The 23,828-nt window shown below is 47.8% G+C and overlaps 2 protein-coding genes across 6 annotated transcripts in view; one reads left to right on the top strand and one right to left on the bottom strand.

The window, feature by feature from the left end:
* Nucleotides 1–84: 84 nt before the first annotated feature.
* MAP6D1 (MAP6 domain containing 1) lies at nucleotides 85–5,222 on the top strand. 2 transcript variants are annotated; one of them, XM_065748166.1, is made up of 3 exons: nucleotides 85–557; nucleotides 3,011–3,128; nucleotides 5,036–5,222. In XM_065748166.1, the coding sequence occupies exons 1-3, from the start codon at nucleotides 139–141 to the stop codon at nucleotides 5,114–5,116; spliced, it is 618 nt and encodes a 205-aa protein (XP_065604238.1). In that variant the 5' UTR covers nucleotides 85–138; the 3' UTR covers nucleotides 5,117–5,222. The 2 variants fall into 2 exon arrangements, with proteins under 2 accessions (XP_065604238.1, XP_065604239.1); XM_065748167.1 differs by having other exon boundaries at nucleotides 5,039–5,222.
* Nucleotides 5,223–9,068: 3,846 nt separating this feature from the next.
* YEATS2 (YEATS domain containing 2) overlaps nucleotides 9,069–23,828 on the bottom strand; it is a 42,727-nt gene continuing 27,967 nt past the window's right edge. For 3 of the 4 annotated variants that reach the window (XM_065747937.1, XM_065747935.1, XM_065747934.1), the window contains 12 exons: nucleotides 23,063–23,236; nucleotides 21,142–21,340; nucleotides 18,677–18,808; nucleotides 18,345–18,443; nucleotides 17,287–17,398; nucleotides 16,298–16,371; nucleotides 15,485–15,564; nucleotides 14,376–14,577; nucleotides 12,906–13,132; nucleotides 12,099–12,173; nucleotides 10,813–10,886; nucleotides 9,069–9,998 (listed from right to left, as the gene is read on the bottom strand). In XM_065747937.1, coding sequence (XP_065604009.1) covers nucleotides 9,890–9,998; nucleotides 10,813–10,886; nucleotides 12,099–12,173; nucleotides 12,906–13,132; nucleotides 14,376–14,577; nucleotides 15,485–15,564; nucleotides 16,298–16,371; nucleotides 17,287–17,398; nucleotides 18,345–18,443; nucleotides 18,677–18,808; nucleotides 21,142–21,340; nucleotides 23,063–23,236 — 1,557 coding nt within the window. In that variant the 3' untranslated portion in view covers nucleotides 9,069–9,889. Of the gene's footprint in view, nucleotides 9,999–10,812; nucleotides 10,887–12,098; nucleotides 12,174–12,905; nucleotides 13,133–14,375; nucleotides 14,578–15,484; nucleotides 15,565–16,297; nucleotides 16,372–17,286; nucleotides 17,399–18,344; nucleotides 18,444–18,676; nucleotides 18,809–21,141; nucleotides 21,341–23,062; nucleotides 23,237–23,828 lie in introns of those variants that run through there. The other variant, XM_065747938.1, reaches the window with a different exon arrangement.

Genomic DNA, 23,828 nt, shown 5'->3' on the forward strand with positions numbered 1-23,828 from the left:
GTCCCGAGCCCGGCACCGAGCTCCGCATCCCCGCCCGCGGGGTCACGTGTGCGGCCGCGATCCCGGCGCGGAAAGGAGGAGTGGGGGGGGGGCGAAGAGGGGAGGGGGCGGCGGGAGGAGGGGCGGCCGCGGGCGGCCATGGCCTGGCCGTGCATCAGCCGCGTGTGCTGCCTGGCGCGCTTCTGGAGCCAGCTGGACAGATCGGACCTGGCCGTGCCGCTCACCATCCGCAACTACTCGGACATCGAGGAGCAGGAGGACGCGCCCCCGCCGCAACCACAGCCCCCGCGCCCGCCCGCCGCCGCCCCCCGCCCGCGGCCCGGCCCCGCGCACGGCTCCCCGCCCGAGCCCTTCTCCGCCGAGACGCAGTACCGCCGCGACTTCCGCGCCTGGCCCCTCCCGCGCCGCGCCGCCCGCCCCTGGGTCAGCGCCGGCAGCGGCGGGCATCGAGGGGCCGCGCCCCCGCCCGCCCCGACCCGCGCCGCCCGCGCCCTGCCCGGCATCGGCCGCCCCGAGCGGCGCCCGCGGGCGGACGGCGGCCCCACCACGTCCTACAGGTACCGGCGCCGCGCTGGGGAAGCGGCCGCGGCGGTGCTCCCGGAGCTGCCCGAGCGCTCGGGTCGGGGCCGCGCGGACGAAGCGCGGCGGTGCCCGATAAAGCCGCCCCGCACTGCCCGTCCCGCGGGCGTCGTTGGTCGGACGCGGTCGCGGCTGAGCTCCCGCTTGGCGGCGGAGGCGGGGTGCTGCGGGAGGGGGGAGGCTGTCGTGGGGCGTGCGGGTACGGCGGTGAAGCCTCGCACCGTTCGGCGTCGTTCGGGCCGCTGTGGTGCGTCAGCGAGGCTTGGCTCCGCAGGCTCCTGCTGCAGCTTGCTCTCTGCGCTCCTTGTCCAGCACGGGAGGAAGCTCGGCCACAGACAACAACCCCGCGTTTCCCTGATGCGGTGCGGCCCTCAGGCAAACCCGTCGCGACAGCCCTCACATCAACCCCTCACAGCCATCCACCACTCTGACCCATCAGGATAACCTCGCTGCCCATTGGGCTGACCCTCTGCACTAACCCAATGCACCAACCCCCCACACCGACCCCACACCGACCCCATGGCGCTGACACCACGCTGACCCTTCAGACTAACTCGTCACGCCAACCCAAGGAGCTGACCACCATGCTCACTGGGCATTTGTGAAGACGAGCAGCCTGATACCGCTCTTGGGACTTTTGTGGGAGTCTTCTGAGAGCCAAAAGAAAGATAAAGGCAGATATTGCTGTGCTGGGCTCCCCAGGGAGAGCTGGGGCACATCAGGGAGGCAGAGGGATGGGGGCCGTGCAGTGCAACGTGTTCCCACTAGGAAAAACTGTGGGCACCCTTGCAGAGCTTCATCCCTGATCCAGCAAGATACTTAAAACATCCTTATCCCAAATGACATCAGTAAAACTCCAATAATTGAAGCTCAGTGTTCTCTTTACACCCTTAAGTATCTTGCTGCCTGGGTCAGTTAGCCCTGCAGCCCCCAGCCTGTTGTGCTGTTTGGGACATGCAGAAGCTGTGCTGGCTGTAGGGCTGGGTGCTGGGCTGGCTGTAGGGCTGGGTGCTGGGCTGGCTGTAGGGCTGGGTGCTGGGCTGGCTGTAGGGCTGGGTGTTGGGCTGGCTGTAGGGCTGGGTGCTGTGCTGGCTGTAGGGCTGGGTGTTGGGCTGGCTGTAGGGCTGGGTGCTGTGCTGGCTGTAGGGCTGGGTGCTGGGCTGGCTGTAGGGCTGGGTGCTGGGCTGGCTGTAGGGCTGGGTGCTGTGCTGGCTGTAGGGCTGGGTGCTGGGCTGGCTGTGCACTGCAGGGCCCTGAGCAGGGGATGAGGAAGAGCCATGTGAGGACAGCATGCAGTGGGGAGAGGCTGTACCAGAATGGGCTGCATGGTGCAGTTGGGGAGGCTGCTGAAGTGAGAAGGAACCCAAACCTACACTGAGGAAAAAGGGAAGGAAGGGGAGATGGGAGGACCACCTCCTGAGCCACTTTTTCCTTAGGCATGAGCAGCTCCCAGCACTGCCTGACATCACTATGGTGATGGCTGAGACAGAAGCAGTCTTCAGCGTTCCTCCTCCTCACTCCCATGTGCAGGCTTTACCATCTATCCCACCTCCTCTCTTCCTTTCCCTCTCCTGTCCCAGCTCTCACCTGCAGGATTGCATAGCCCAGCCCTCACTGGTAGGGACCCTGGGCTGAATGTGTGGCTTTGTGTCTGAAGGGGCAAAAGGTGAGAATTGTTCAGTGGTGCTGCTGAATTCTCGTGGTGTGCCAGCCATCAGCAGAAGAGTTTGGCAGAGGAAGGCTGGCTCTCGTGGTTACCCCCGCTCTGCTAACTGAGCTGTGTTTCTTAAATGAGGAATGGGACCGTAATGCGGTGGCTCAGATTGCCAATGGTGGCGAGTCGTGCAGAGTAAACCATGCCTTAAAGATGAGGTACTGAGATGCTGACTGTGATGGAGGAGTGCTGTAAGTGCTGAGGACAGCCTGCAGGGCCAGCATGGGGCCGAGGGCTTCACAGAGCACACTGCAGCACCTAGCAGGGCAAGAGCTGCTGCAGCTCAGAGAACCCCACGTGTGCAGCCGAGTACTCCCTGCAGAAAGGCTGCGCTTGCAGGGCACTGGAACACCTCAACTTCATCTTCCAGCAATGATGTGGTTGGGTTGCTGCTCTGTCCCCAGGTGAGGTGCACCCCGGGGCTGTGCTCTACAACCATGGATCAGCTGAGGAGCAGCACTGTGGGGCTGGAGCTGTGCTTAGGAATCGAGCGTAAGCCAGGCAGTGAGCCAGGGGCAGAAATCAGGGCGGCCCATGAGCCCAGCACATCTCCGGGCTGTGTGAGCTCCTGGCCTCTGGGCTCAGTTCCCAGTTAGATAAGCTCAGCACTGGGAGCAGTAACTAATCTGCCCTCTGGATTTGCAGCTGCGCTGAGCAGAGGCAGCCGGTGAATATATTGTGTTTTATGGCTCTTTTGTCTTGGCCGTCTTGTTTCAGGCAAGAGTATCGCCCTTGGACTGGAGCAAAACCATCCAAGCCCATAAAGACAAAGCAAGGCTTCATTATCCCAGATGACCATTTTGTTCAGGAGACAAGTTACAAGGCAGACTATAAGGTAATCAACATGTTTTTCACCCCAAAGTCAGTGTGAGTAAAGCCCAAAAATACACATCGGGTTCGTCTCATCTGTCACCGGGGTGGGTGTGCGGGATGAGGCCACACACTGCTGCCGGCTCCCACCCTGCCCCTCCAGAGCGGCGGGCTGCAGTCAGCACCAGCCCGAGAGTGGGGTGTGCTGCAGGCCGCCTGCACAAAGCAAATCTTTGCCTTGGAGAACGCGAGGAAGAAATGTTTGATCAGCAGATGGTGAAGTACCCCCTCCGCTGAGGATTGCACACGATGCGTACGCGCAGCACGGAAAGTGGGACGCTTACCTCAGGCAAAGCCGAGCATTTGCAAATCTCACCAGCGCTCCCTGAGCGGTGTGGGATGGGGGGGTGGCACTGCTGGGGAGGAGCAGCCCTCCTCTGCTGCCTGCCAGGGCAGCTGCCCCGCCACGCCACTGACACACGAGGACTGCAGGGAGATGGGGACGTCGGGGGCTGTCCTGGGCAGAGCCACCACGAAATGGCAGAGCGCTCGATTCTTGGTGAAGTCAGGAGGCTGTGCTCAGGGGAGCAGGGGAGCAGGAAGGCAGGAGCAGGCTGTCCCACTGTGCCGTAAGGGGTTGTTCCATATGGAGGAGAGGAGGCTCAGGGGAAACCTCACTGCTCTCCACAATTCCCCAAAGGGAGGCTGTGGCAAGGTGGGGGCTTGGCCTCTGCTCCCGGGTAACACAAAAAAGGCAAGAAGAAATGGCCTCAAATTACACCAGGGGAGGCCCAGGCCGGGTATTTGTAAAAACTTCTTAGAGTGATCAGTGCTGGAACGGGCTGCTCAGAGAGGGTGTGCAGTCAGCATCCCTGGGGTGTTCAAGACACGTGGAGTTGCAGCACTGAGGGACACGGCTTAGTGGGAAATACTGATGGTGGGTGTGTGGTTGGACTGGATGATCTTGGAGGTCTTTTCCAACCTTAGAGGTACTGTGATTCTAAGACATGCAGCCCTCCTGTGCTTCCAACCTGCTGACAGGATCCAAAGAGGGGCTCCCAGAGGAGCCACACAGCCCCTCTTCCACTTCATAAGGAAGGGAGAGAGAAAACTGAAATCCCAGATAGAAACATGTGCCAGCTAGGGCACTGCCCAACAGGCCGTGTGAAGACCCCACTTGCTGCAGCTGAAGGTGTCACCACAGCCTCTCGGGCACAGAGGGGTACGGAGGGGCATACAAAATGGAGAAGGTGACTGGGAACCACCAGTTGTAACAGGAGTGAGTCTCCCCTTGGTTTACACCTGGCCATTTGGACCTTCCCCCTTGCCTGAAGCCCACGGCTTTGCTGGCAGGTTGGCTCGGCACATCAGATGCGTCCCCAGAGCAATGGAAAACACAACAGCACAATGCAACAAACAGATCTATAGCTCTTTCCCCATGGCTTTGTCCTTTTTGGCTGGATGGCACTGTCAGAATCCTCAGCAGCCAGCAAAGCTTTCATGCCTTATGGGCAGATGCCTCCAGTGCTGGGCTGAGTGCACAGCCAGTCCTGTCTCGAGTCCTTTGGGCTCTAAGGAAGCACCCAGCTGCCCTTCATTCTTGGCACAACAGTGCATATTGGGTGAATTTTTTCCAGAGATGTGAGAGTTTCGACGACTTCCATTACCTCTCCATGTCTTCCAGAGCTGAGGTGCTCATACCCCGTGAGGGTCCTTGCAGGTCTCCCCTGGCAGCCGCAGGCCCATGTGTTGGTTGCAGCACATGCTGGTGGCTGCTGGAAGTGCTGCAGCAGGGCACTGCCAGCCCTGGTCCTGCATGGCGTGGCACACTGCTTGTGTGTGGGGATTCGGGGGCAGAGGTCGGTAGGAGGCTGAGGAGCTCTGCACAGCTGTGCTCAGTGTCACACTAACACTGCTCTCCCCTCATCCCAGCAGATCCCAGAGGTGAAGACCAGGTTCTCCCCCAATCCTTCCGCTGTTTTCCAGGCACCGTCGCGGGTTCTCAACGTGTGACGCGGGGCCTTCCTCACACCAGGCAGTGCCACGGCGGAGCTTCTGGCTGCATGTGTCACTATGCAATTGTCACAGGGAGTGCTAGGAGCAGAGAGCCAGCGCTACCAGAGGCGATCCCTGAGCACTGTGTTAACGCACAGATTGTAAAGCTCTCCATTCAGAGCTGGCAAAGCACGTGGCAAGGGCTGACCTAGTTCCTTAGGGAGCGGGTTCCTCGCCGTGCCAGCCAGTGCCATGCTGGGATGCTGACTGGGCAGCAAGGCAGGCAGCAGCTCTGCTTCACTGTGTGCACTGGGAGGGAGAAGTCACAGACAGGGGCCTAGAACTAAAAGCAAAGCAGGCAGGGAGCACCTGCCTGACTCCTCAGCTTGTAGAGCAGCCTGGTGCACACACCTCATCGCCAGACCTCAGCACAGGAGAGAGCTGCTCGGATGCTGCAGGGATGCTGGCAGCTCTGCACCGGCTGCACGTGCCCCCGAGGGTGTAGAATACTTGTGGGGTGGATGTAAATATTGCACCTGGATTTCACCTAAAGCAATTGGTGATCCTCGAAGGAGGAGGAGGTGCTTCTACTTTTAATAAATGTAAATTAACTCTTTGCATATGCAAGGTGGAAAGTATTGCCTTGAAATGCCTACGCTACTGCCTGCCTATCGGTGATGTTAATGTTAGTGCTAGGAGCAACCAGAAGTGAATGTTACTTAGAAACTCCTAAAGAAAAACGTAACACAGAATGCAAGACATCCCTCATCGCTGAGAAAGACATCCCTCACCATCATTAACTACAGCTGATTTTTTTAGATTGCTGTGGATTTTGCTTCTGCTGAGACGTGTGTTTTAAGAAGCCATCCCTTTTTAGCCTCCGTTCACCAGACCACCGTGGCTCTACAGTTTCTGTCTCAAAGACTTAAGCAGTACAAGCCTGCTCCTTATTTCCTGATTCTACTGCTTGTTTTGGAGAAAAGAATGCAAAACTTTTCTACATTCAAAAGCTACGAATACAGATACGCTGTGTCAGGTGGCAGTGTGATGATCCTGGCAGTGGTGCAGCCTTGTGGTTGGCCCCTGCCCTTATTTTCAGCCCCAGGATGTACAGTGACAGCAGTGTTTGCCAAAACCATTTTTCAGGAGACTCATTTTTCAAGAAACGCACTCAAAGCATTCCAACCCTGAGAAAGGTTTTGCATGGCATGTGTTTCTAAGGAAAAACCCTCCATTCATCTCTTTGTAATGTTTTTAAACTGTTTTGTTGCATTTTGGTTTGTTTGAATCCTGGATTTTATTATCAGAAAAAAACAAAACAAAACAAAACAAGCATTTCTTCTCCCATCTGCCTTGTTAATTCACCCTATTTCTAAAAGCATCAACCCGGTTGTAAACAAACTGAGAGTATAATGAGCTTGTATTTTATCAAGGGGACTGGATTTAATTTAATAAATTAAGACATATTTTGGCTACTGACTCTTTACCAATGCTTCTTTAAACTGTAAAACGTGGGTGCTCAGCCCTGGCTGGACAGCGTGGCCCTGCGTCCCCCCTGAGCAGGACGGCTGCACCCTGAGTGCTGAGCTTAAGCTGCAGAGTTCACTGCTTCCTCCAGCTGTAGGAGAGAAAGAAAAGCAAGCAGACACTTGGGGGGGCCAGGACAGCTGCTCACTGCCACCACAGCATGCCCGCAGAGGAGTGCAGACCTACAAAGATTCTGCAGGGACACCTCCCAACACCGCTCCCACGCTGGCTTTGCCTTCCCAGCTGCTCTGGGTTCACAGTCACGTCCAGTAGAGTTTTTCAACTGCAAATCACACTGGAGGCAGTGGTTGGTGATCCGATGCGTGGAGAGACGTCCTTTAAAAGGAAAGTTTTCTACCTGGAGCTCTGTAACTCACCGCCTCCACGACACAGAATGTGCTTATTCGTTTCATGCTGAGCAGGGACAGGCATCGTGGGACCCCAACTCCAGCTTGGCTGCACGCTGGGGTGAAGCCCTGCCTCACAGCAGCTCTCATGGGCAGAGCTTGGAAAGGTTACAGGCAGCACACTAACGATTGCTCTGTTTGGAATACAGAACGCCTTCTGTTGGAGGACTTTAACCAGTCCAAACCCCACTGCCCCCCCAGCTCAGGCTGGGGTTTATGAATACGAGGGGCATTACAGAACCCCTTATCCCGTGGACTTGGAGCAACGTAAGAGTGACAGGTGACAGACAAACCTACCACAGCTAGTAAAAGTATTTATTGTAAACGTACGTATCTTACACAATTATACAGTATAATACAGACAAACATGGAGGATTCAAACACTCAGCATTTCAAAGGGGCAACGTTTGTAGAGAGGTCCCTCATTTGTGCCACCCCCAGAGCCATTTGCACAGGCACTTCTCGCTGATGAGGTTTTCCTCCCACCCACCACTTCTCGAAGGACACACTGCAAACATTTCCTACATCTGAAGGACTGGGACAAGTGTGTTATTTTCGAACAGATTTTATTTCTCTTCAGCTAATGCTATTATGAACGCAGCACAATATCCTGTGGGCGCTCTGAAACGTCCCAGCAGCAATCTGCCACAGCAGCACGGTGCTGCAGGGCTGCCCCACACCTCCTGCACCCACACCCTGCTCCTTGCAGGACACGGGTGAGGACAGCACGGTGTGCAATCAGTGCCCACACTGAGGCTTCTCAGGAGCTGCTCTGGGCACGCTGCAGTCTCAGAGAGAAGCTCACAGGAGCGGGGGCTGGGAACGCGTGCATCACTGCACAGATCCTAGCACAACTGCTCTGCCCAAAAGGCCGCTCCTGCACGACCCATCACAGGAACAGTGACAGACAGCTCCACAATGCCCTTTTGTACCAGTTGTGCCCAGGGAGGCTGGGCACAGCAAGGGCTTGGAGTTCGCAGCAGCCTACGAACAGCACAGGGCCAGCAGCCCCAGCTCCCTGCACTCCTCCCCACACAGCTCAGCCGTAAGCACCACCGCTCATCTCCTTCACAATGATCCCCACAAAAAAACCATCAGGGCTAAGCACTTCCCGTGCTGGGCTCACCCCTACAAGCCAGGATTGTCTTCTGAATCCAGAGCATCCAAAGAAGAGCATTTCTGGGAGAACCTAAATCCTCTGAACGCACTTTGGATTTCATCCATCAGTTTCCTAGATTGAAGGGCCAGGCTCTGCCACCTGTATTCAAGTAGACCAGAATGCCCCAGCAGCTCTCAAGAACTAGGAGGGACCTGTCTGCAGACCCTGGCTTTATCCAGGATGGAGACAACATGCAGCATCTCACCTGAGGAGCGCAGTACCTTCTGCAGATCGAGAACTGCACCCAGCTTCTCAGCTCTCTTCGGCACCACTGTCTAACTGAACCATCTTGCACTGTTCCTGCACGCAGCTGGTGTTACCATAGCCTGTCTTCCAGCCCCTAAAGGTAACATTTTTAAGATTTGTGTTCCTACTCCAGGCCATTTAATGTTTATAAAAGGCTCTGTGTTGTCAAATCACGGCACCAACAAGAGTAAGAGGCCTCAGTACATCTCTGTGAGGTAGGTATCCTGTTCCCCGTGCTCAGAGATGGGGAAACTGAGGCATGGAGTGAATAAATCAAAGGTCGTGCAGCAGACCAGCACCCCAGCTGAGATCAGAGCACTGGAGGCTTGGGCTGCTCAACCCATGCCCCATCCACCTGACAGCACCGCTGCACGCACCTGAGAGCACAGCAGTCCAACAGGACTTCCACTGACTTGCAATGGCTTGCTCACACTACAGGCAAGCACCCACGGGGCTGGACACAGGGCGATGGGGGAAGGCAGTCCAGGTGTTGTCATCAAAGACTCCTTGAGAAAGGTGTCACGAGCCAGCCTGCAGACACATCTCCTACAGCACTGATGTTCCTACGACAGGGAAGCACTAGCATGAGTAACAGAACTTCCCTGCAGTCAGGCCATCAGAGGAGGTCCCACAAGCAATAAACCTGATTTTTTTTGACCTCATCAGGCTTCTGTGAATTCAGCAGAACTTCAGTTGAAGTGACAATGGAAAATCCAAGCTGGCTTTTAGTGAATGCTGTGGGAACAGCAAGGCTAAGCTAGTCACACACCCTCCAAAATTCCTGGCAGCCTGGGGAGGCACTTGCAGGGCAAGCAAAGGTTTCAGCCAGTCCAACCCTGCAGACACTGAATACTGTCCAGACTCTTCACCTGTCTCATACAGAAGTAGCCACACTGATCTCACCAAGCCTGACTATGGTTTGTTTGTACTGACTGAGCATGTGCCACTCCACCTCTCTGAGATGGCTGAGAACGGTGCGATGTGGCACCTCCTCAGAAGAGGCACACCTACTCAAATGACCCACCATTAAAAGCTGACCTGGAGCTCTCTCATATTCCAAGAGGCAGAACTGTTCTGTCCACGTCACGGGGAACCAACTGGCATGTAGTATGCACCAAAAAGCATAACTTCTGCCACGAAAAAAAATTTCATCTCTTCAGTACAGCTCCTGTCAGAGGGCCCAGGACCGTGGAGCCCCTCTGCCACAGGGAGCAACTCGATGCAAACTGACATTTGTTCAGCCACTGAACGTACACTTACTAAGTAAACACTGACATTTAACAACTTGATTTGGAATAGCACATCATTTCGGTGCTTTAAGGTGCATCTTTAAGTGGAGGTAAGAAGCTAGTAGCCCGATGCTAAGAATGTATACAACAGTGTCCTGCTGGATTTGTCATCCCAGCTTCAGTCATAAGTTCACTTTTCCTGTAGCATCTTCTCTGCTCTGCCTTACTGCTCCTCATTCAGTATCTTCATGTGTTTGTTTGTGAGGAAGTCAAGAAAGGGAATATTACAGATGGCTTTGTGAATATTCATCACTGTGATCTCTCTTGGAGTCCTGCAGGGAACACATCACAATGTTTTTGTAACGCAAAGACACATACCCATAAAGCAGCAAGTAACTGAATTGACTAATGGGGAGGAAAAAAACACAGATCAGAAACAGGATAAAAAAGCAGGTGCTAGAGGAACGGACAAAAAAGAGGCATTAAAATGTCACAGCACAGAAGAACCACTCCCATGTGGCTGTGGCAAACATCTTGAGCATTGGCACAGCAAAATGAAGCACTAGTTTACATTTTATATATATATGTATATTAAAGCACATATTCATATATTTTTATACTGTATATATTAAACTAAGCTTTTTCTCACAGACTTAATTATTCCAATTTCATGTTGCCAAACATGAATCAAACGCCATTTAATGGTTACCACAAAAACCACCCAGTATCTGAGCCATAAAAGAGCATATCCGTGAAATACACTCTAGAGCATTTTTATCAGGAACAAGAGTATCTGGGTTACTGAAGTCCTAGCAGGCCAGGGAAAGCTGTCTACACAGTAACCTCAACTGGATGAGAGATGGTCCTTCCACTGTGGCTCTGCTGAAACAAGTGACCTGCCTCTCAGCATAGCAATAAAAGAGAATCCCGCCTCAGTTTTCAATGTCTACTCCTTTGCCACTATGGGATTTGATGACACACAACCCCCTCCTAAGGTCTGCATCTTCCCAGAACGTAGAGCATGCACACACACAGCCCCATAGCACAGAACCCCCTCACTCGTGTGGCCTAAGTCACACAAAATCTGATCCAGTTCCTCAGGCAGCTCAGGGCTTTGTGCTGGCATGAGCAGTCCAAGTGCTGTACCTGTTTTGAGGAGCTGTCTGGTATGCCACAGCCAGTGCCTGCCGCAGAATGTCACTCATCAGCTGTTCAGTGGCCTGTGACAAAAGGCAACATCAGGTGACAGCATTAGGCAAAGGAGAAAGCAACATGCTTTTTGCTAGAGCATCAGTATAACCAAACATCTGAAGATGTGACTCGCTTCAATCCTGCAGGAAGCAGGTCAGGGTGCCCAGCTGGTCTGCATTTCAAGGGGCATTCTGAGGCTCAGCCTCACACACCACACCTTCTCTGTGCACAGCAGGTGCCAGGTATTCTCCAGGAACTTCGGGTATGCTTGTTAGCCCTTCCCTTTGCCCACCGGGTCTGCTTCAAGACACACAAAAACTTCCCATCCTGCACTGCAGACACACAGCAACTGATACTTGGCTCAGTCACTGTTAGTTTGGATTACTGGCTTTTCTAAGACTCTCTCAAGACCAGAGCAGAAGTTTCTGGGATTTTTCACTCAGGAAAGCTGGAGTATAACTCAACAATTATATTGGAGCAATCTGATGGTTAAAACTGTGTCTAAAACCAGATATATCCATATCTGACTTTAACTGTAGTAAGAGACTGTAAATACAAATATGCATACATACAAGGAATCAGTTAGGTTTTGTAAAACTGATGTGCTGATAAGCAACAGTCTGCATAAACAACATCAAGTCCTCTTAGGCTTGAAATACAACAGAGCACTGCTAAAAATAATCTGTGTTAGCCTTCAGCCCAACCCTGAGAACTCTTAACTCCAGAGATTGCTTCTTGCCAAAACTTTGAACAGAATGTTTTTCTAAAATTGAGTATGACAGGCTTCTCATACAAGGGAGAATTGCTGCTGACTTCAGGCACTCAGCAGTCTCCCAGTAGGGACAACAAAGGGAAAAAACAATTCAACAGTACTTAGGGAAAAACAGCTAATCCTCTCATAAAATAATCAAGTCTTAAAGAACTCTGGCAACCTCTTGCCCTTACAATGAAAGGTCAGGCAAAGAAGGTACTTTCAAAGTTAAAAAGGAGCCAGAATCTTACTGGAGATCAGGATCTGCAAATCACTATCTTGTGTCCAAACCAACTTAGGAATCTGGAAACACATACACAGAAGTACACAGAAATACACAAGTCTCTTTGTCCAGCTTTATCACACACACACACACACTGGCATCAGACTCTGCATCTCCTCTGTGTATTACCCTGGGCAGTCCATTTTTCTTCCCGCACCACTGGGTTAACACAGTTGTAGAAAATGTCATTGTGAAGTAACTTCATACCTTTAAAATCATATCTTCTATTACTGATGCATACACATTCCTTTGTACCTCAGCAGGCTGAAAGGAAATCCCTATCTGTAAGACAGAAAAGAGACCACACCAAGTAACTCAACTCATATTTTGCTACAGAACAGACGACAATTATATAATAGAAATAATCTATGACAAAAACACCTACTTGACAAGATGCTAGGCATGCTGCTAACCAAGGCTTTGTCCCTTGGTGTCAGCATTTGAGGTGGAGAGTTTTCTTTTTCTCCACAATTACTCAAGGAAAGTCTACCTGTCTCCTAGTAGAGAGCACTCCTTCCTACAAGCTGAATAAACCACCTGCCCCTTTGCCTCCTGTTGTAAGAAGAGAAGCCCACGCTTTCCTTCTTTTGCTCTAATTAAAATGAGGGAAGTGGGGAGGAAAATCAAGCTGTAAAGAAGCTTGCTATGATGTTTACTGCATCCCTTTCCAGGAGCAGCAGAAGTCCAAGCCAGAAGATTTCCTAAGATGGGCCAGGAGGCATACAGTGCTACTGCACCTCTTCCCTCATTACCTCTTACCTCTAGGCTCCCAGGACAGCTTTCCAGTGCTAAGCTCTGCAACACAGCTACTCTGAAGCTATCTCCTAGCTGGCACACTTCACTTCTGCCAGCACTGGCCAGCACAGTGTCGCAAAACAGATGGTCAGATTTAAGTATGTCACTTACAAAACCTTGATAAAGCATCCAGAGGCCCCTACAGATGAATACAAGCTAGCTAAATAAGAAACGTAAGGCCACAACTAGTTGAGCAGTGGCTCAGGATTCACTTATTACCTTCCCTGCTGTTTCTCTCACAAAATCCGATGCAGGCAAGGAAGCCAAATAGAACTTCATCTCCTCTTGTTTCTCCTCCTGTTCCTTTTTAATGTTTATTTTTAACGGCTCACTAAAGTTGAGAACATCTACTTCCTCTTCATGCTCGGGTTCTTGTTTCAGAAACTGCTGCAGATCCTCTAGTTTTCGGCACAGATCCTCACCACTGCTGTAAGAGGAAGGATATTCTGAAAAAGAAGCAATTAGACAAATGATACATTATGGAAAGCTGCTTACAAACAGATGCACATACGAAATACGATAAGGAATTATGGTAATTGAGTTATTTTTGCCATTCCAACCCAACATATGGATGAACAAAAAGTGAAATGTCATTGAGAATTTTCTCATTACGCCCTCATTCAGTGCTCCCTCTCATCTGCCCCTACACCAGTCAAGAAGGCTGCACTTCAAACAAGACAACCTCCAACACATTCTCAAAGAAGTTTTTTTGACAGCTGTCCAGACAGTTTGATGCTTTTCAACCTGCACAGAGAACTGGACTTGTACTGTGTAGGAACCACACAGCACTACATCTCCTTTTATGTTGTGACAAGTACAGCCATACATTTTTGTTTGAAGGTAAGGTAGAAGACAGATTCCCAATGGAGTTACAGAAGGGTAACCTCTCCTCCACGGATTCAGTATGAGCCAGGAAAACAGCTCTCAAAAAGCTAACTTGTAGACAGACATGTTTCTCAGACAAACGCAGACCCGATTATCCAGAGAAAGAGATTAAAAGGTGCATTTGCACCTTCAGCTGTCGTCATGTATGACCACAAGAGAAAAACACTCAGCTCTGGGAAAGAGATTACCTGCAGGTGAAACAAGGAAGCTTCACTGAGAAGAATGGCTGAAACTACAGACGTATGTTTAACACATAGTACAACAGTGTTGAGATCCCAAAGCTATATATCTGGCAGGCTGCACAGCTGTAGTAGCACCAAGTGTAGCTTCACAGAGGCTAATTCATCTCATTTCTGCAGTTAAACTAACCTCCATTGAGCTTCATGCTGCTGCTGCCAGACAATCTTTTGTACCTGTAGCTCATTCACAGTTTGCACAGCAAGTCTTTGAACAGAGGACACGCTTACCAATTTTGTGGACCATGTACAAATGATTACTCTGCAGGTCTGGAATCATCTCTCAGTATTTGTCCACAAATGGCACCCAAAGCACAATGAAACCCAACAGAGGTTTGTCAGGCACAAGGGACAGCTTCACTTCCATGTCTGCTTGCCACCACAACCTCCAACTTATGTTATTCCAAAGCAAATAAAGTAAAAAAACCCACACAAAACAAAAACAACAAGGACAGCCAAACCCGAAGTAAGAAATCCTTTCTCCCGTAAAGGCAGCACATCCATTCCTGAGCCAATTTAATCAACCATGCCTTTGGCAAAAGCAAGTTCTCTGTCCCTGCACGCTCACCTGGCTCGCTGTCTATCTGTGTCAGCACATCTTCAATGGAGTCCTCGTCGCTCCGCAAGGTCTCGGGGTCAGGGGGAGTGTAGCCGTGGCACCGACACCACTGCACCACGTGCTTTGTCTTCAGGGGTGTCATGCTGTGAAACCTGGGGTGCTTCTCTACGATTTCCTGCAGGATCTTTCTCACGGTCATTGCTCGTTGCCACTGTGACAAACCAAGATGAAAGCTTATCACACTAGCTGAAACACTCAAGGCTCGATTATCATCTAAAACAATAATCCAGATTTTCAGGAGGAACATGATTTCCTCAAAAGTCAGGATGACAAGGAAGAGACAAAAACAAATGCAGGACACTGTCCTAACCTTTGCCAGTTCTGGGCAGGTCACTGAAACGCTCTCTCATCCAATCAAAACCAAGAAAGAGTGACATACATACATGGAGGCCCAGGCATTCTCGCCTTGACTTCAACTGTCTCCTCTCCTAAATAACATCTTAAGATGTGTAACGAAAGGAATCCACTAGAGCAAACAATGCTTCCCAGAATTTTGGTTTAACTTTGTTCACTTATGGTGGCAACAGCAGATGGTCTTATCAGTTTCACCACTTTCCCTTTAAAAGTACACAGCAAAAGGACAAAACAGGAAGAAACAATCTGGATCCTTCTGCATTCTGGTTAACTATTCATCGTGTAGAAGTGACAATTTGTGACAAAGCATTTCAGTACTAGTACTCTCAAATCCTCTTCCGATGGAAAGCAGCCACAATCCCACAAAAAGATGGATAAATAACACTGAGGAACATTCCCATGACCATAACCACGCCACGAAGGAACAATGAGGATAAAATAGCAACACAAAAATATTCAAAAAGTTCTGATTTTTTAAATATTTCAGGAACATTTCTAATATTTCTAACTTGGAATCAACTGGAAGATGACCTTCAGAGTCTGTTCTGCCTGAAGAAGGCTCTGAACAACAAACTGGATCATTACCAGACAAAAAACAGTCTGCTTTAGAAAACAAGGACTGCCACCAATATGGAAGGTTCTGTAATTCAGAAATCCCTCTTGTGTCACTAATGACTTTACAAAACAACAGAGAAGAGGATTACCTCGGCTGCCCTCCTCTTCCCAATATTCCAGCTGTAATACTGCTCCACTGAACCAGCACAATAAGAGCTAACATCTTCGCCTAGAAAACACAAAACCAAAAGCAGTGTTAGGTTTCAGTAAGATCAATAAAATAAGTTCTACTTTTGATGTTGTTTATTCAGAAGGAGGAGTGTGATTCTGCTTTCAGGACCAAGGACTAGCATAAAATGCTGTGCTGAGAACTGCACAGATGTGTGCAGCACACAGCTCTCTGGATGTAGAAACAACATCAACCTCGGTCAGGATAAACCAGCTATGTGCTGGTTAAGCTTCTTTTCCACTCCCCCCACACTGTAACAGCACAGACCTGTAAGTCTGTCCTATTGGGTCAGACTCTACTCCACAGGAAGATACACAGATTTGCCAAAAATTTACAATAAACATGAAACACTGAAAATGCTTCCTGGCAAAAAAGGAAAGGATGGGGCTCAAATTGCCTGTAATGAAAGCTACACTGCACTGCCAGCTTCTGCTTGGTTAACTGAGCTCATCTCAAACGGGTCTGCACTGCCTGGTGTCCAGTTCAAAGTGCATCACTTGCCAGGACAGAAGATGCTTTTCAGTTATGTATGTGAGGAAGAGGTATGCAATTAAAAACATTGAATATTTCTATGTAAGCTATCACTTTTTTTTTTTTAACAAAGAAAAGACATAAAATAAATACATTCCAGTGCTGAATTTTGAGCTGTTGCTATATTTGAAAGTATTTCTGAAACCTTGGCATATGAAAAACTCTGAAAATAAGAAGAAAAACCTTGTCATTCACTGCTTACTTTTTTCAGCAATTAATGGAACCTTCTTCACTATGGCTGTTAAAAGCTGCTGGGTGTTCTCCAAGTATTCTATGCTGCAAGGGATAAAGAGAATCACAATGAAGAATGCTGCTGGAAATAATGAAACGTATGCAAAAAACTAAAAAAAAAACTAATGCAAGGTCCTGGCCCCAAGGCATTCAACACTGCTAATGTGAGGGTATTTATGTGTGAAGAAGGCACTTCAGGCAGCCCATCCTCTTGCCTAAGCATACACACCTGCAGTTCCACTTGTCAAACTGAAGAAAGTTAAGACAGACTTTTTAGGGCAGGCTTGGAAGAAATCCCTGCATCATCTCACCAGGAGCAACACTGTTTTGAGGGGTAAGCAGCAGCTATTGGTACAAGCTGTCCCAGGAGGAATATGGGACAGCACATGGGATGCTGCTTTGTCCTGAAAGACCACTCGAAAGTACTTCCAAGAGCATCACAAATACAGCATTGGATTTCATTGGTGAAAAAAATACACCAATTATACTTCTTTAATTTGAATTCTGAACCAAGGCAGCTGTCCTATTAGGTAATTATGGAAATATACGACCTTATCAAGACTAGAGAGGCAAGAAGAGAGACAGTTCTGCTTATTTCTGCTGCCCCCTTGTTAATCTGCATTTTACTGGGCACAGTTTGACCTCAGTAAGAGCACAGAACAGCAATGGGAATTGTATAAGCAGTGGATGATAAAAGAGGTTTTAGCAGCCTGAGATTTAACAAACCCCAAAAGAATGACAAATCTTTGATTATATTTTTTCCCTTTCTCTGAATATAAATCCATTAACAAAGTAAGTATTTCAACACCATCTGACACAAATGCCAGCCAACAGGATTAGTACTGATAAAACAGCACACGTGACAGAAGATTTAATGTCTGTGTCAAACAATGCTGCATGAATTCCTAGAGACACCTCCATCTCCCCTGGAATTTTTAAGATCAGAAATCCAACAATTACTTGATAACGTAGTTCCCAAGTTCTGAATTCTCTTCTGTTTTCACTGCTGCTTGCCCTTCTTGAGTACCCACAGAAGTACAGTTCTGTCCCGTTGAATCAGGCTCCATCTTAACTTCAAAGAAACAGAACACATTTCAAAAGACAAAAGCACCCACCAGCTTGACAAACAACACGTTGAGCGAGACTCCAATAATACCAGATGTCTTACTCATTAAATAACATCATTTAATTTGTTGTTTGCATTCTACTTAGTACAGCACATGAAGAATATACACCCTTCAGCTGTGCTGACAGAAAACCACCATAGCACCCCCTCCAAATCTCAGCATTTTCATATCTCATCCCTTTGAGAATAAATGAACGCGCACAATCAGTCACTGATGTTCTGCACGCGACTGCCTGATCTAAACTGAACTCTTAGAGATGAATGCCAGCCTTTCAGTAAGCAAATAGCTGGACAGAAATCTACTAGTGGTTTTAGCAAGAAGCACTTCCGAGTGGCACCAGTGAACTTTCTCATATCTACAACAGAACTCAAGCAGGAGAGAGAAGTTCAGCTCAGAACAGCCAGGCAGTCTGGTATTCATCTGGGATGCGACAGACACGTAACAGTTCTGCAAGAATTGGACTTCTAGCTCTGGCTGGTCCAGGGATGTTCTGAACACTAACACACTTGCACACAGCAATAGCAATGCTGCTTACATTCTCCAGCAAGTCTGACCACAGCCACTATTCTGAGGACAGCAGTGACTGTGATAAAATATGTGTTTGTTCAGTGTATTTCTGCAACGATGGATTGAAACAATGAATGTTTACTGCACTCTCAGTAGCCTTACAGAACATCTTATTTCCTCCCTGTACTTGCTTATGCTTTGGGTTTTGTCAAGCAGGAAGTTACTGTTAATTTCTCAGTCCCCAGGTGCCTTTCTTACACTTCATTTAAACCCTGCTAACAACAAGAAATCACAGTCACAGGGTTTGTTTTCTGAGTCAGGCCACCTACAGAAAGCAGCAATTAATATTTCCAATGCTTATCTTACTGAAAAACTCTGTGTTACCTTTAGTGATGGATGCCACAGAGGGATTAGAGACAACCGTGCTTGCTGATGTGACAGCTGTCACAGCTGAAACCTTGCTGGTAGAAAGTGACTGTATCACTGGAGGGGAACAGGAAAAAGTTAGGACAGTAAAGAAAAAAAAAAAGAAGCTTTGACAAATAACCATATTCAAAATGAACAAAATATTTGCAATGCAAATATTAAGGATGAGTCTCCTTGCTACATATTCTTCTATCTATAACTTCAGACCACTTTGGCCAACAATAAACAAGAGCTACCCTGTGTCAAAGGGGATTTTCAAACACCATCTGTCATCCTCCTCTGCCCTTTACCTTTGTTCATAGGCATGAGTATTGTCTGAACACCTCCAGAAGCTGTGTTTACACCGAGCTGTTTAAGCTGGCTGGGAACTGTCAGAACAGCCTGCTGTGGACTAGACTGATTTGAGTGGATTTTTAGCAACCCTGCAAGAAGAATGGAAGACAAAACGTTAAATAAAACACACCATTTTGTTAATCTCCAGTTACTTCTCTCCCTTTCCACCTGAACTAAGATGGCACACTCTTATTAAGCCACAGTTCAGTGAACTGTCCAACAAACGTCTGCTGGCACAGATGACTGCTGAAGTGCTGGGCTGCCTTATATGCTGCATAGTCCAGACATCTGTGTAGCCAGTTTCCTCATTACTGAAGTAATCTTAAGCAAATCTTGATGTAACACAAACTTCTCAAACAAAGCAGGCTCAGCTCAGAGCTGAACACCCTTACCAGAGCAAGACAAAATTAGTTAGAGCTTGACTTGCAGCTCTCCTCTCCTTTCCTTGTGCTCAAGGTGAGACAGCTACTGACAGCTCTGCTGGACTCAGCCCCTTGCTGTGCTCTGCCGGTGCCAAACTCCTCTGCAGTTCAGCTCAACAGGAAGAGCTGCAGTTAGTGGGGCACAATCAACCATACTTCCATGAAATGATGAACCTGAGCCCGTGCAGTGAGCCTGGTTATGAACACAGCTGAACTGAGTGCTCCATGTCTTTCTGTTACAGGCACTAACTACAATAAGGATGGCTGATCAAGCTATCAAGTGTATTAAGGAGAGGAATGAATTAAAGTGCTGACTTCAGCCAGGGCTAAAGGAACAAGCAGGACATTCTGGCATGACGAGCACCACCAACAGCAGCATCCCATCACTTTGGTGGAAACCAGCATGGCTCCAAGCTGTGCCATAGGCCAGTGAGTGAAGAGCACTCACCTCCTGTTCCCTAGCACTCTCCTCCACCCTAATATTGTGCCTGGGCCTAAATCCACCATTTCCACTAGTCAACTAGCTATTTGCCATATAATTTTATATAACTATTTAAACTTTTGTTCAGATTATGGGCATTTAACAGGCTTTTATTTTAGAAAATTGAGAACACATTCCTCAGTTTCACTGTGGTAGTTTTATACTGATAAACTGTTTCAAGAAAGTTTCTATTCTCCTTCTAATATCTCCCTCTGGTTTAAGAAATGTAACTGCATTCCAGTTACCAAACATGCAAGGCCTGGTGAAGACGTCCCTTGTTTTTGCAAGATAGATAGTTAAGACTCTGAACACTGTGTAAGAAAGCTAACCTAGCATTCCCAACTAGTTCTTAAACATTATAGTCCATACTAAGGCTCATTTAAATACAAACCTACATTTATAGAATAAAATATATACTGCTACACATTTTGGCAAAACCTTTCCTTTTGCCTCTGACAGAAGGGAATCTAGATGACACTCTCTTGAACCTATATGGCAGCCTTAATCTGAAAGCTATTTAGAATGGCACACTGCCTCCAAAAAGACCTCCTACTTTGTGAAAAGGAAATTGTTCAACTGCTTGATGCAGAATTGTAGTTTCTGTTATTTATTTCCAAGCTTTGAAAAACACAAAGTGATGAAGAAAGGATGAGTTTGGAAGTCTGTGTACAAAGGAAATGAGAAGAGCTGCTTCAAAGACACTGTCACATAGTAAATGATATGAAGGGCCTCTCCCTGTTTTTGTATTTGTACTCTTCCCCCCCAGTAAGAAGTAACTTCAAAGGAACATAACACTCCATAAAGGTAAATTAGAAGTTAGAATTCTTTCTTTATTTTAACTCTTGGTGATCAAATTAAGTCTGCTATATTTGCTCTCCATAATGCAGAAGATACTGCAAGACAATAGAACTTAAGGAAAACAACCCTCTACATAGAGGCAGTCCACCTTCATTGACTCATCTTACTTAATTTGAAACAGTCCAGCTCAAATCTACCTCACTGGACTCGAGGTTTTTACTCTGAAACATTCACTTTCCCTTTTGATCAAAACCTCTCTCCTTTCCAAGCCAACCAGAAAGGATGCAAAGCCTCAGAGCCAAATTCTGCTTCAGCAGCTCTTCCAGCTTCAGTGGAGGTTCACTTTCACAACCCAAATCAAAACTGTAGCACCTCTGATAACTTGCCTGTTTTAAGCATCATGGTACACTACGTTCTTGAACAAATGGAAGGCACTATCTACAGAGAATTTGGAATGAAAGCTAAAATTTGTCTCCAATACCAATGGGCACCTTGCACTGCTACTTGCATTAGATGCAGCCAATGCACCATAATAGGATGCCAACTCTTTGGCTAAGCCAAGAGTTATCCTACTAAGATACAGTTCACAAAGCATGACTCTACTCTCACCCATTCACGAATGAAGATGACTCTACATTCTTCTTTTCACATGGAAGACACCTGAAGAACTTTGACACAATTCTAACTTTAATGAGGGCAAGGCACAAACAGAGTTTAATACCTGATACTGCAGCTTTTCCAGTCACAGGTGTTGGTGTAGTCACCAGAGAAGCAACACTTACAACAGTAGAAGTAGCAGTCTTGCTTGCTGCTGATGAAGCAGAGTGAGTCTGGTTTATACAGACTTGGTGTTGCTGTCCAGATGTCTTTGCTGTAGGAGCTCCAGAAGATGATGAACTGGAACCTGCATTATCTATTTGCTGCATAAGAAAGACAGCAGTAATGTTCCTTCTCATTTCACAGATGATTCAACAATAAGCAAAAAGAGGGAATATCTAGAAATAGCTAAGGCAAAAGCCCTCATCATTAAGAAACAAATTCACAAGCACCTACCACAAAGTCCATATACAATGATGGTACGTGCAGTATAGAAACAAATAACATGATATTGTGCACTCAGGAACTGCTACCACAGCTGCACTGATGGTACCTGGAGCCAGTTCTCTTAACTCCAGCAAGCAGACAACACTCCAGGCAAGAAACCTGGCCCGGGAATATTTTCCCACTGCTCTAAAGTCCAGAGCTACCAGGAGAGAACTGGAGCTGAACTGTTAATGCAGGTGTCTCCACTGACTCACACAAGAAATCATGTTTTGTTACGTTAGACACGACCCAAATCCTCCATATACTTCCTTTAACTGAAAGGATTTCAAGCAGGAATAAAATTGGTCTTTCTGAGATAATTTGCACGTTATGCACTGCCATAGTTTTTGCCAATTATTGTCAAGTAAAACACCTTAACTTCACAGACAGCACAACTCTTCTGCTCTTCAGTTAACAAAACTAATCTGATGGAGTGTGGCTGACACTGCGAGTATTATTATTTTGGTTAGACAGATGTGAGGCCTTTCCACATCTGCTCACCAGAGCTGGAAAGGCTCTGGGACACTCAGAACTCAGTCCTCAAGCAGACTCTACTGTCCTGGCTGCTCTGTGACCTAGGCAGGGACAGGTGGGCTGATCAGTGGTAGTAACTCATTACTATAAACCAAGCAGGGGAGGGGAGCTTGAGATAAAGAGGGTGGATGGAAATTTCAATCTCTGCAGCTTCACTGACAGCTGTAAGAAAAGCGAGTAGCATTTAAAGCAAATTCCAGCCTTTTCAGGCTGATATAACTGATATAAGCCTGACAGACACCAGGGTTTAGCTCTCAAGGCAGCTTGGTCTCAAGCTGCAGCTTGGCTAATCTTCACTATCCCCATAGGAGAAGCAGGAAGGCTGGGAAACCTTTCTCATGAACTACACTTTCCTCTTTGCTGCTTCCTCTCCACCTCATGAACTCCATCTCCCTCCAGGTGGGCAACCTGCACCAAGTGGTGACATCTCCTCTCACCCTAGGAACACATACATCTTACTTTCAACATCATTCCAGGACAGAGCACCTCCCTTCCTGGATTGCACTGTTATGAGTTCCCAGGGCAGAGAGGAGTGACATCCCCTGAGTGCAGTCAGAACCAAGAGGACAGTGAACCCTGGCCACTGTGAAATGTGTTCATGACAGACTGGGCTCTAAGCACTGTGGGAAGTCTGAACTCAGAGGAATGGCCTACAGCCTAATGACAGCTGCCTTTCACTGCCCTACTAGAGGCAGTGTATTTTACTCCTGCAAATTTTTGTGCTAGGGACAGATCTGGTGTTTAAAGAGCCAAAAAACTGTATTATTGGAAAAGGTGTTTCAGATAAAGCCTTTCCTGACTACTGCGGTTTTAACAGCATTAAAAGCAAGACAGTGCAAGCTTTAAGTTACCCTTCTTCCTTCACAGCTATTTTAGGCTATTTTAGCAGCTGAAAAGCAGCACAGTTTCTGCATACTACACTGGAACACAATTATAAGGCAGATCAACTAACAGTGCTGGAAAGAATAGCCATGAACTAAAAGAGACGCAGCACATGACAGCACATTAGCAATACTGTTTCTCACCTGGGCCACCCCATTTGTAGGAAGTGCCACAGCAGGAGCAGCAGCTGTGGTGATAACACCACCTGATACTCTCAGCACCGTGGTGCCAGGTTTGGAGAGCTGGGATGAGGCTGACACTGATTTCAAAGAGCCATCTGATATTTTCATCAGTGATGTCTGTCCACTGGGTGCAGCCTTTGAAAAGAAGTTCAGCACAGGGTAAAAAAGTTGCAACACTGTTTTTGTTGTGTTTTGTCTAATTTCTTTTTTTAAACAAATGGGTTTTTATATTATTAGAATTTTTTTTCTTTATACTTTTCTATGACAAGAATAACTGGAACAAAATTACTAACTCAGATTCAACATTACCAAACTGACTTAGAAAACAAAAATGTGACTACTGCTTTTGAATTTTGGATGGCCAACGTCAGGCACTCCTGCTGAGTTTGAGTACTTTTTAAACTAAGGGCCTTTGGAAGATTTGAAGATGACCAAGCTAAAAAATATCTAAGGGATTAAGCAAAGGATCCATTTCTAGATTCAAATATTTAAGCACCTTTTTGCATCTGCCCGTATTCACTCTTCTAATACCGTATCATTATGAAATCCTAGAGCATGTTTACAAGCTAGCAACCTAAGCCCACACATGACCCACTTTGAGAACACCAATAAAACTGGCAAATCATGGTCCAATCCCTTCATAGACAAGAACCCCTTTGTATACTTTTGTACCGCAGCCATCATCATAACTGTGAAGATAAAAAACCCAAAAGACTACAGAAGGTAA

The sequence above is a fragment of the Cyrtonyx montezumae genome, unplaced genomic scaffold (assembly GCF_038088225.1).
Source record: "Cyrtonyx montezumae isolate F1298 unplaced genomic scaffold, pur_monq_1.0 scaffold_5, whole genome shotgun sequence".
In the NCBI taxonomy this organism is placed as follows: Eukaryota; Metazoa; Chordata; class Aves; order Galliformes; family Odontophoridae; genus Cyrtonyx; species Cyrtonyx montezumae.

Coding starts and splice junctions, on each gene's coding strand:
- MAP6D1 (XM_065748166.1), top strand. CDS start 139: ATGGCCTGGCCGTGCATCAGCCGCGTGTGCTGCCTGGCGCGCTTCTGG. Junction 558..3,010: donor GGCCCCACCACGTCCTACAG/GTACCGGCGCCG, acceptor GTCTTGTTTCAG/GCAAGAGTATCGCCCTTGGA. Junction 3,129..5,035: donor GTTACAAGGCAGACTATAAG/GTAATCAACATG, acceptor CCCTCATCCCAG/CAGATCCCAGAGGTGAAGAC.